At 41.5% G+C, this 12,708-nt stretch overlaps 1 protein-coding gene across 1 annotated transcript in view; it reads left to right on the top strand.

The window, feature by feature from the left end:
• LEO1 (LEO1 homolog, Paf1/RNA polymerase II complex component) overlaps positions 1-12,708 on the top strand; it is a 44,328-nt gene that overhangs the window by 29,393 nt on the left and 2,227 nt on the right. The window contains exons 7-11 of the mRNA XM_059181562.1: positions 1,782-1,876; positions 2,452-2,586; positions 3,657-3,792; positions 5,922-6,108; positions 7,943-8,040. Of these exons, the coding sequence (XP_059037545.1) occupies positions 1,782-1,876; positions 2,452-2,586; positions 3,657-3,792; positions 5,922-6,108; positions 7,943-8,040 (651 nt within the window). The remainder of the gene's footprint in view (positions 1-1,781; positions 1,877-2,451; positions 2,587-3,656; positions 3,793-5,921; positions 6,109-7,942; positions 8,041-12,708) is intronic.

The raw sequence follows: 12,708 nt of genomic DNA, 5'->3' as shown, positions 1-12,708 counted from the left end.
GAGTGGCTGCAGATTAGCATTCCTACCAACAGTGTGAGAGGGTTCCCCTTCCTCCATATCCTCGTTAACACCTGTTGTTTGCTGTGTTATTTTAGCCATTCTGGCAGGTGCGAGGTGATACCCATTGTGGTTTTGATATATGCATTTCCCTGATGATGAGTGATTTTAAGCATCTTTTCATGGGTTAGCCAGCTGGATGTCTTTTTTAGAAAAGTATCTATTCATGTCCTCTGTCCATTTCTTAACTGGATTATTTGTGTTTTGAGTGTTGAGTTTGGTAAGTCCTTAATAGATTTTGGATCCTGACCCTGTATCAGATATGTCATTTGCAGTTAGCTTCTCCTATTCCCTAGGCTACTTCTCAGTTTTGTTAATTGTTTCCTTTGCTGTGCAGAAGCTTTTTGTCTTGATGAGGTCCCATCAGTTCATTTTTTGCTTTTGTTTCCCTTGCCTTTGGTGACGTGTCTAATAAGAAGTGCTGTGGCCTAGATCAGAGAGGTTTCTGTCCATGTTCTCTTCTAGGATTTTGGTGGTTTCTTGTCTCACATTTAGGTCTTTTATCTATTTTGAATTTATTTTTGCGTTTGGTGTAAGAAAGTGGTGCAGTTTGATTCTTCTGCATGTTACTGTCCAGTTTTCCTGACACCATTTGTTAAAGAGACTTTTTCTCTTGGATAGTCTTTCCTGCTTTGTCAGTGATTAGCTTACCATTTAAAGATTTATTTATTTATTTTAGAGAGCGTGTGATTTAAGGGGGTGTGGGGAAGGGCAGGGAGAGAAGGAGAGAGAATCTCAGTCAGACACGCTGCTCTGTGTGGAGCCTGACACAGGGCTTGATCTCAGGACCCTGAGATCATGACCTGTGCTGAAATAAGGAGTCAGATGCTTAACTAACTGAGCCACCCAGGTGCCCCATTCCCACTGAGTTTTTAATTTCAGGTTTTCATTTTAGAAGCTCTTGAATGTTTTTCAGAACCGCCTGGTATTTCTACCACATGCAATCAAGATAAAGTTAGAGTCTAAACCTTTAAAAAAAAAAAAACCTGGGTTTTTAATCTTGGGTGCTGCTTTTTTCCTTCCCCATATTTGGGGAATTTCCCTATTTCCCTGGGCAAAGGTTTTTGGTCCTACATTTATTTGGTTTTTAGCTTTATAGGAGAACTAACTTTCTTTCTTTCTTTCTTTCTTCCTTTCTTTCTTCCTTTCTTTCTTTCTTTTTAAAGATTTTATTTACTTATTTATTTGACAGAGAGTACAAGCAGGGGGAGTGGCAGGCAGAGAGAGAAGAAGCAGCAGGATTCCTGCAGAGTGGGGGACACCCGATGTGGGACTCGAACCTAGGACCCAGGGATCATGACCTAAGCCTAAGGCCGCTGCTTAACCGACTGAGCCACCCAGGCGCCCCAAAAACCTTCTTTATAGAGAGAGCCTCAAGTCTAAATTGCTAATTCCTGTGGCCTCAAGTCTTATTCCTGTCCTCATAGCTTTTACTATGAGCTCTTTCTTTACATATCCCAGGGCTGCTATGGATTTCGCATTAGTTCAAATGCTCTGGCACTCAGCTTCCTTTGTGATTCTAGCACTAGGAGCTCAGAAGTTAAGCTAATTGTTTTTCCTGTTGCTAATTTATTCAGCCTCTCTAGTTGATTATAACAAGAGGGTTTCAGTATTGTCTGTTTTTCTGTCACTAAGTGTGTGACAGAAATGCTATGATTATGTGTCTCTTGAGGAAAAAGATACATTAAACTACAGCATTCTAAGGCATTTGTGTTTTGAACCAGGTAGAAAATACAATAAGATGGAGGATACGCCGGGATGAGGAAGGAAATGAAATCAAAGAAAGCAACGCTCGGATCGTCAAGTGGTCAGATGGGAGGTAAGCTCAAAAATGCCATGAAAAACATTGAAATACCTGGAATGTGGCTAGGAGAGGTGAAACTTCAGAAGAAAACCTTATTTGGGGTATACCTCTTATTAAAGGGTTTCCACTGCTTGGTCTCTGGCATTGCACAGAAGACCTGAGAGAAGTAAATAGGTAGTTGAATGTTGGACAGGCTGGTGAAAGACATTAGAAATAGGCCAAAAATGTGGTCATCCTCTCCGGCCACAGCATAATAGTTTGGAAATGTTATACCAGCTCTCCTGCCCATTGCCAGCTGTTCACTGTAAGATAACATGTTAGAAAAACTACCTTTCCCTGGGGAAGTGGTAGAGACTGAGTACCCATTAGAGCATGCTTTCCTTCTCGGCATGCTTTGTTCGTAAACCAGAGACATACAATGTATGTTACTCTGTGTAGGTGGTTCCTCATATATATCATGTCTCCTTTTTTCCTCTCCTTCTGAACTCTGTGAAAGGAGAGAAAGTAGCAGTTGAGTCACAATTTCAGTAAAGTGAAATGGTAGAATAAAGCTTTATGACTTTAACGTGAGAAGTGTTCCTTCTTTTCAGCATGTCTCTGCATTTAGGCAACGAAGTGTTTGATGTTTACAAAGCTCCACTACAGGGAGATCACAACCATCTTTTTATAAGACAAGGTACTGGTCTACAGGGACAAGCCGTTTTTAAAACCAAACTCACATTCAGGTAACTATTAGAAACTACTGTTTTTACAGTAAAAGCAGTGAATATAGATACTGTCCAAAATACTTGATTCCTGATTTGACATGACCGTCCATATAGTTCACCAAGGACTAGTGTCTGGTTCTCAGCTCTGAAGGCTCAGATGCTGTTCTGTCAAGTGCACTAAAAGTTGCTGTTTCACAGGGAACTAGGTCATGATGAGAAAACTTTTAGAAGAGACTGTTTTGTAAACCACAGTGTTAATTTATTAATTCCAGTGATGACTATAACTGCCAGGAGGCCTAGAATACTTGGGGGTCAGCATGTCTTTTGTTGTTGTTGTTGTTAAATTGATCTGGAAGACTAACTGGTAGCTGGAGGTTGGTAGTATGCATGCAGTCAGAGGAAAGGCAGTGAGATGGGTGTGGAGGCTGGGGTCATCCCGTTCTTGAGGCTGCAGCATCAGTAGCTCTGCAGGGATGTGTCTTTAGATGGGTAAGCACTACACTGAGATGTTTTTATTTTCTTTTTCTTGATTCGAAGCCAATCATCCTCCTTGGGTAATGTTTATCTTCAGTGATCTTGGTTATGACTTAGCTTTTTGAGGATTGTAGTGGTCAGAAGTAGAGGCTTTCGGAATCAGATAGACCCGTATTTCTATCTTACTTCCCCTTGTGTGACCCTGTGCAACTTTCTTATCCTCTCTGCTCATTTACATACATAAAATGGAATAATTATAGAGTAGCTGTGACAGTGAAGTCATTTCATTTGTAAAACGTGGAGCACATTGCTTGGCACTTAGTTTTCAGTAAATGCTCCTTCAACCATGTATTTACTGATTCTGGAGGGTGATCGTGCCATGTAAAGACTTTTACTCCAGCTTTTGTTTTTCACTATAAGATAAGAATGTTCCAGTTAGCCACAGGATGAAGAAGGTTTGCAGGCCCTCACCTAGTATATGCAGTTGAGCGTCCTTGCCTATTTTTTGCTGGAGAATAGGAAATGGTGTCTGGTCTCTCGTTTTGGTGATGTTGATGATGTGACTGACTCACAGATAAATCTGGTAAACAGACATTTTTGTTCATTTCTTGCAGACCTCACTCTACAGACAGTGCCACACACAGAAAGATGACCCTGTCACTTGCGGATAGATGCTCAAAGACACAGAAGATTAGAATCTTACCGATGGCTGGTCGTGATCCTGAATGTCAGCGCACAGAGATGATTAAGGTTCGTTTGCTGTGCATTATCTTGAGATTTTTGGTACAGTCATGCTTCAGAGAAACTGCAGGTTTGGTTCCAGACCTCTGCAGTGAAGTGAATATTGCAGTAAAGTAGAATCAAATGAATTTTTTTGTTTCTCAGTACATATAAAACATGTTTATAACATGGTGTGCAATAGCATTATGTCTAAAAAAAAGTACATATCTTAGTTTAAAGCTTTTTTGCTAACCATCATCTGAGCTTTTCAAGTCATGACCACTCATCACAGATCACCATAACAAAGAGAATAATGAAAAAATTTGAAATATTGCAAGAATTACCAAAATATAGAGAAACACAGCAGATGCTGCTGGAAAAATTATGTGAATGGACCTGCTTGGTGCTGCATTGCCACAAACCTTCAATTTGTAAAAAAACAAAACACGGTATCTGCAAAGTGCAATAAAATGAGGTATAGCTGTATGTTAAGGATAGCATTTCCCAAGGCTTTTTTTCTCATCCCTTAGCCACCTTTTTTCCCCTCACACTGGCGTGGGCAGGGAGCCAGATCAATTCCCGAAGCATTTGCCAAGCAAGAGTGATGTGGTGATGGTCACAAAACAGACGCGAGGGCTCGGGTTTCACTCACCAGATCCTGACGGTTCAGGAACAAACTGGGGTCTGAAGGGATCTGAACATTGGTGTAGAATTTCAGAGGTGATTCACTGAGCTGTGTCTGTGTTATAAAGTAGTAGAAATGCTAGTGATGTAGTCTAAAATAGAATAAATACAGACAAGAAGTTTAAGTGGGAACACCTAAGGAGAATCGGGCAAAGGTCCGTTTATAATGCTGTGCCTTTCTGAGTTGCCACAGCTGCTGGTGAGGCGCGCATCCGTGCAGGGCACCATCCCTCAGTGATGAGGGTGTACGTGTATATTGACTCCGTTGGCCTTTCGTGCAGCACTTGCTATAAGAAGCTGTATGCAGCTGAATAGTTTCATTCTCTGATACCTGCTAGATATCATGCATTGCCCTGCCTGCTTCATGGGATTCCATTCCCGAGTGCACCAGAGCACAGTGAGGCAAAGACACTCTGGCTCTTAGATTCTGCTGATGGCCTGGCCCTGGGCCTCTGCTTTCTCTTCCTTCTCATATTTTGTTCATGGAGGCAGGTTAACTAAACCAGGTTCATAGCAGTGCCTAACCCAGTAGTGTGGGGGCACATTGGCTTTGGAGCGTTACTTTTTGCCCCATTTCCTAGCCTTTTCTCCTCAAGCCAAGGTAGCTACAGGAACCTTCAGACTCTGGTCTCAGCATTATTGGAAGAGCCCTCTGGACCACCTTGAAAGATACCCCAGGTCCTCCCCCACTTCCCCAGTTTCCATGGAAATGCATAAGGAATGAGCTAGTTGTTGTTAATCCCGGTTGTACCAACAGTGATTTTTCTTTTATACTCTGTACAACTTTAATGAAAAGTTCCCTGCATAGAATGTCTAGCAATGTTGTGTGCAGTAATAGCAATTAAATGAGGAATTCAAAGAAATGCTGTAATATCCCTGACCTCTCATATTCTGTCTCTACCTTGTAAACACTGTGAATGGCCAGGCGGAGGACGTGTGTGACTGTTCTGCTTTGGGGCTCAGGGATCCTCCCCTACCAGCGCCTCCCCGTCCTGTCATCAGGAGCTGTGGGGAAGCTCTCTGGCGGGGAAGGGCCCAGACGGGACCATCTGCTCACCACTGTAGTTCGGTGGAGCCTGTGCGCGCCGGGTGTCTGTCTTGGGTCAGCAGACACAGCCTCCCTCAGGTGTCCACTGGGCGTGGCTGAGGTTCCTCAGGCTGCTTGCTGCTCTCTGGGCTCTGCCTGGCAGCAGGGGGGACACTACAGCTCCCGAGGCTACGTGTGTGCCAGATCTGACTGGGTGGTTAGCATGAGGGGGCCTTCTGCCCCTTCAGCCTGTGCTCCCTTCACGCCTTGGAACTCAACTGCACTGAGTGATCACGGTGTGAGGTAACGGGTGTGGCATGGGGAGGACTGCAGAAATAGGTATTATCCTGGGCTGGGCATTTACAGGTTCCTTCTAGTAAAAGTAGTTTAAGTGGGCAGTAAACTAGCTCATTTTTTAAAGTTCAGTGTATTATTTGCTTCTTTGCAGAAAGAAGAAGAACGTTTGAGGGCTTCTATTCGTCGGGAATCTCAGCAGCGCCGAATGAGAGAGAAACAGCACCAGCGGGGGCTGAGTGCTAGTTACCTAGAACCTGATCGCTATGATGAGGAGGAGGAAGGCGAGGAGTCCATCAGCTTGGCTGCCATTAAAAACCGATATAAAGGGGGCATTCGAGGTGAGTGTGCAGAAGTTTAATTTCATAAATTTGGGGTTCAGGAATTTATCTTTGAATTTGGCCTACTCTGAATGCCATCACTGGATATTTTATTGATTTCTTTTTTTAGAGAGAGCTGGTGGTGGGAGGGGCAGGGGGAGAGAAAGAATCCTAAGCAAGCTCCACACCCAGCACAGAGCCTCACATGGAGGTTGATCTCACAACCCTGAGATCACAACCTGAACCGAAATCAATAGTTGGACACTTCACCAACTGAGCCACCCAGGCACCCCTGGATTTTTTATTTTTGAGAAACCGGTATTAATGAGTGATGTATTTCAAGGGCTACTGAACTAGATACTGCAGAATTCTTCGAGGTGAGCCTGGAAGAACTGCTGTCTCGTTCTTATTGGGGGGGACAGAGACTTTGAGAGGGTAAATTGCTAAGATGGTAAGTGTTGAGTTGGTAAGTGGACAGTTCTTGAACCAGGGTCATCGGACTCCTGAGGCATTGGTCTCAACCACAACACTGCATCCAGAGATTTCCCTGCAGCCTGCAGATGGAAGCTGGGGTAGAAGGCTTGTCCTAGTCCCTGACCTGACTCTGCCAGCTCTCAGTTCTGCTGCTCTTCAGTTGGATGACTTCTGGAAAATTATACCTACTTCCTGTTCCTCAGGAAAAAAAAACCCACAACCTATTAATAATGATAGTACTTAAAAAGTGAGGTGATTTTGAGAATGTAGTGACATAATACATGTAAAGTACTTTGCCCGGTGCCTGGCACATACGAGTACTACATAAACGTAACCTAAAACCATTGTGACTCTTCTTACCAGTCCTCAGCTTCAGGCAAGTGTCTTCATATCTCTGCAGATCATGTTCCCCATCTGTAAAATGAAACTCCAGTCCTCCCTAGATTAACCTGATAGAGCTCTGGGAACCACTGTACAGCGTAAGGTAATACCGCGGGGGACCATGCCTCCTAGTTTGGTCCTTACTGAGTGACAGATTTTAAGAACACTCGAATTTCCCCTGTGCCATCTTATAAAACTCTTTTCTCCTTTTCTTGCAGTGACTGCATTTGTTCTCGGGAGCTATCACACCCTTCTTGCCTGCCTGTTAACTTATTTTGGCCCTACAGTACAGAGACAATTTTTTTGTTAGTGCTGATTTCCCACAGTAGAGATTAATTGTGGAAATAAACCACATAAAAACTGAATAAAAACAAAAAAATTGAGGATGCTTTTAGGTAGAGAGAGAGATAATATTCAGTTCTCCAGAGATTAAAAGCCTGACTGGTTCATTAATGTTCATTAAGTCCCAGGGAAGATTCCGGGTTCACTTGCCAATGGGTTGGTCTAAAGTCAGCTGTGCTTGATTCCATCCTAAGTTTCACCAGGGCTGGGACATCCATGTAGACTGTTACTCATGTCCATCTCCTTTGGAAATGTCCATCTGGCAACAAATGGTCTTTACAGGACTGGGAAGCCACCGCTTGTTTTTTATCTTCAAAGCTTATTTTGGAATTAACAGTTATCCCCCATGAAAGAATGACTTGGGTGTCAGTAGCTTGTTCTGGAAGAGTTACTGGTGTTTGTGTTTCTAGTGACCTTGCACACAGCCTTTTTCATACTTAAAACTGGTCAGATGAACCATTCTTGTATTTTGAGAGGGTAAGTACTTCACTTCAGCATACTAATCTTACATTTATTTTTAAATCAGAAAATTTTTAGGGATTTGTTTCTTCTGGGAAAAGGTACAGAAGGAACTAAAGATAATCATCAGAAGAAAAATCCAGAAATGAACAGATCACCATCTTTGAAAGTTACTCACAAATAATTCCTTTGCTTTCAGAGGAACGAGCCAGAATCTATTCGTCAGACAGTGATGAGGGATCAGAAGAAGATAAGGCCCAAAGATTACTCAAAGCAAAGAAACTGACCAGTGATGAGGTAAAAACAAATGTATTCAATGCTAGGGGTTTACCCTGTGTCCTTGAGTCCACTCCCGCCCAGAGGCACAGACAGATGTCTGTCTGCTTTGCTGAAAGTCAGTGAAATAGAGGCAGTGACAGGAGCAGGAGCAGCCAGAGGAGGGTCTGACCCCTGTGCTCGGGCAGAGGTTGCAAGGCTGCTCAGAGGAGACCTCTCACTGGGTATGGAAGAAAGTGTTAGCTTGTAGGGCACACTAGCCCGGTGGGCATCCTAGGGGGATGGAAAGGCTTGTGGGGAAATATCGGGGTCCTGAGCTACCAAGGCTTGACTAGAAACTAGAAATCATTCAGTGGGGGTAGATCAGGGGGTTTATGTCTTCTCTCTTTCTTTTGTTTTTGTTTATTTGCAATATTTATTTTTTAATTATAGAAACAGTTCTTACGGTAGAAAAATCTTTTTTTTCTTTAGATAAAATAGTATTGGAGTAGTATTAAATTAAATTTTATCAAAATAATAAAAAATTATTTCAAAGTAATTTTAAAATATTTTAATTTATGTTTTTAATAGTATCCTTTCCAAATGATAAGAATACAGGTGCTGAGAAATTTTAAGTCTTTTTTTTGAGGTGTAGTTGACATGTAACATTAGTTTTAGATGTCCAGTATAATGATTGTATTAATAATTGTATATATCGCATAATGATCACCACAGTAAATCTAGTTAACATTCATCAGACATAGTTACAAACTTTTTTTCTTGTGATAGGAACTTTTAAGGTCCTTTTTTAGGCCTATGCTATTAGCAACTTTCAAATATTCAATAATGTATTTTTAACTATAGTCACCATGCTATTCCTTACATCCCTAGGACTTCTTTTAGTTGAGTCTTTTTAGATCTCTTTTTACCTTTGGTGTTCTTGAATTGTATTGTGACATCTCTTTGGTATTTCCTTTTATTTTTCTGTTTGGGATTTGTTTCTGAATGTGAATTCATCATTAGTTCTGAAAATTTCTCGGTTGTCAATTTTTCAGATACTTTGTACCATTTTTTCTGTCATTTCTTTATGGAACTGATTAAATGCCTGTGGTTCCTTCTCTGTTCTCTACAACTCTCAAACTGTCTTTCATATTTTCTTGTGTTTGTCTCTGCATTCTGTGGTATTTCTTTAGAGCCCTCTTTTGGTTCACTGGCCCTGTCTTCACCTGTGTCTCGTGTTGTTAATCTCTTTCATTGAATTTTTATTTTTAGTTTTCATCTGTAGAAGTTTAGTTTCTTTCTCAAATTGGCCATTTACAAAATGCTTAGTTGTAGTTTCTTTTTCAAATTGGTCATTTTAAAAACTCTCCCCTAACTCATATTTCCAGTTTTTCCTTTTTAGGTCTTTAAAAACCTGTGTATATAGTCTTTTATGTCTGATAATTCCAGTGTCTGAAATCTTTACATGTGTGATTTTATTGCCCATTTACTGGCTCTATTTCCTGATGACTTATTTCTCTTGGTGTCCTGGGATTAAGTGATTGATTTACTTAGCTGAGGTCAAAGGGGATTTTTGAGGTGTCTAGATTGATGCATTCCCATAAAGAAGATTTATATTTGCCTCTGCTAGGTACATTGAATATCAGCCACCTAGGATCACTTCATGTTATGTATGTATGTATGTATGTATGTATGTATTTAAGAGAGGGAGTGGGGAGTGCAGAGGAAGTGAGAGAATCTAAGGCAGGCTCCACACCCAGCACAGAGCTCAAGGCAGGTCTTGATCCCACAATCCAGAGATGATGACCTGAGCCCAATTCAAGAGTCAGACACTTAACCAAATGAGCCACCCAGGCACCCCAGCTACCTGGGATCACTTTAAAGTATACTTTAAATGAGGTCTTTTTAGATTATCTGGAATGAGGTCTTTTTAGATTACCTGGAAGTGAGAATTCTGACTTGAGGTTATGAATTTTCCTAGAACTGATTAATTTTTTCTGTTTTGTAATGATGACAGATATCCTGTGATCCAGCCAGTGACTTTAACTCTCATTCTGTGGAAGCAGCTTTCTCATATTACTTGGTTCTAGGTTATTTTTTTTTTCTCCAAAATCCTGTTCATTCTTCAAATAATTCAGTTACACACAAACTTGTGTATATGAGAAAATTGAGCACCCCAACTTTTTGTTTTAAATTGAAGTATACAGCTGACACACCATGTTCCATTAGTTTCAAGTATGGAACGTATTGATTCAGCAGCTCTCTACGTTACGCTTGGCTCATACAAACTTGTTCGTGGCCAATGACAGCTCACTAACCTGCCAAACATTTTTTTAAATTAAGTTTTGTTAGAAACCAGGCATGTTTATTCATTTATGTGTTATCTATGAATGTTTTTTGCTACAAGGGCAGAGTTGAATAGTTAAAACAAACTGTGTGTCTTACCAAAGGCTAAGACATTTATTATCTGGCCCTTTACCAAAAAAATCCACAGATCATTGCCTCAAAGAAGTGGGCCTGGGCTTATTTCTGGTTTGCCTTTATACTAAAGGTGTAGTCCTTTGGGGTCTGCTATTAAAGTGCTCCAACTGGCGTTTGCTTCTGTACTCAGCACCCATGGAGCATAAAAACCAAAGCTGATGTTCACAGTTTGGTAAAGGTCTTCAGGGAGAAAGCCTGCATTAGTGTTCTACTTATCTCTTGGTTTCATGAACTTGAGTTTTGGCCTGTAATTATGCCTTATTTTCTTGCCATCACATTGAGTTGTTTATATTTTCCCGTTCTTGTTAATTATTTTCAGTGGGAGGGAGGGATTGTTTTGTCATATTGAAGGGCATATAGATGTTGCATTTCTGTTACATGTGGTCTTAATGTATTTTGATCGTTTTGGTTTTCTGTGAACTATAAACTTCTGTGAGGCTCTTATGTGAAGCAGAGTACTATGTTGCATTATTGTTTGTTAGTCACAATATTTAATATTTCCCAGTCTTTGTTTGAAATGGCGTGCTGTGGAAGATAACTAGACAGAAATTGTCTTACTATTCTGCAACCTATTTGTTTTAAATTATATAGGAAGCATCTTAATGATGGGTTTATAGTGTGTGGCACTGTTGGCAAACGGGAAGCCGCATCTAAGCAGATGCTATTTTATTTCTTGGCAAGCGGAAACTGTGAATGAAAATTGAGATTTGCCATGGAACTTCTGTTTCTCTCTAGTATTCTCAGAAAAGAGATTTTTATTTACACAGAGAGAGAGGTCATAAGTACGCAGAGAGACAGGCAGAAGGGGAGGGGGAAGCAGGCTCCCTGGTAAGCAGAGAGTCCAATGCGGGCTTCGATCCCAGGACCCTGGGACTGTGACCTGAGCCGAAGGCAGAGGCTTAGCTGAGCCACCCAGGCGCCCTGGAAATAAGATTTTAAATGTGATCCATCATGTAGCCGCCTTCTAGGCTGGGAAAACCTATAACCTCCTGACTTACAAATGCCTCTTGTGGATGCCTCCTAGCTGTTTATACGTTAAGCCCCATCCAGACAGCAGGAGCCTGGGTGAGATGCTGGGGAACTTGCAGAGTCTAAGTTCCCAGAGAACTACCATTATCAGCAGAGCTTTCTGTGATGGGGGGGTGGGGGGTGGGAGGGCATGAGTCTGGATTATAGTCAACTGGATTATTGACTCTTGGCCACTTGTATAGTCTTGATCAAGACAGCTCACATTTCTATGTCTGTTCTCTCATCTCTTCAGTGGCATTTATGCTTGCTGCCTGCAGAGTTGTTGGATGATAATAAATAACAGGTACAAAAGTGGGTAGCACAGTGACATGTAGTATCTGAGCAGGAAATGCTTGTTTCCCTTCCCCAACAGGGTCTAAGTTACAAGAAAGGGAAAAAGTAGCTTTTTTATCCTCTCTTACTTTTGTAAGCAATAAACAACTTTAGAAAACCTAAATAAATTGAACGGTAGAAAAATGGGAAGAGGAGAAACTGGAAAAAGGAAAGACCCAAGTAGAAAGAAACATGAAGACAATGGAAAGGAAGGGATCATGGCCAGTCCTCAGCTTTCTTAGGTGGAGGAGGTGACCTGCTGAGGATTACTTAGAAGGTGGTGCCCAGTGGTCTGGTTCCTCTCCCAGTTCTCCCTCACCGATCCTGCGTTCCCCACCGTGACAACCCTGCCTTTACCTGTTCGAGGTCCTTGTTCTCTGTTTATGGGACCATGGGTGACTTGGATCCAGCATAGCCCCAGGTTGCCCTCCAGGATAGGATTTCCCATGATTGAGATTCTGAATATATTTCCCTGGAACCCTTGGACATTCTTGGTGTTGGCCTCTCATACTTGAAGACACTTGTATTTATATATATTCTTAGGTATGTTTTGTGTTAAATAAACTCTGGCAACTGGCTTATTAGTATGAAAAAATTAGTCAATGAGTTTTAAAAACATTTACAGTTATTTACAATTAGTTTTAAATTGTTGGAAGACAATTCCTTCAAAACTGGGCTGCTGTTCCTGTGTCTATATAGACTTGCATTCCTGGCTATGTTAGTATACTTCAGTCTAACAGGAATATTTCTGTCATTTGTTGCACTTATACATGGCGCCGGGATTTACTCCACTTCAGTTCAGTAGAGTAGAATCCCACATTTTTACTTGCACAATATGAGGTTCCCTGAAGGATGGCATTCACTAAGTCTTACCTGCCTTTGCTGTGC

Source organism: Mustela lutreola, chromosome 7 (genome assembly GCF_030435805.1).
Source record: "Mustela lutreola isolate mMusLut2 chromosome 7, mMusLut2.pri, whole genome shotgun sequence".
Taxonomy (NCBI): Eukaryota; Metazoa; Chordata; class Mammalia; order Carnivora; family Mustelidae; genus Mustela; species Mustela lutreola.
The sequence above is the reverse complement of the archived record's forward strand: the minus strand, read 5'-3'. Positions and strand labels throughout refer to the sequence as shown.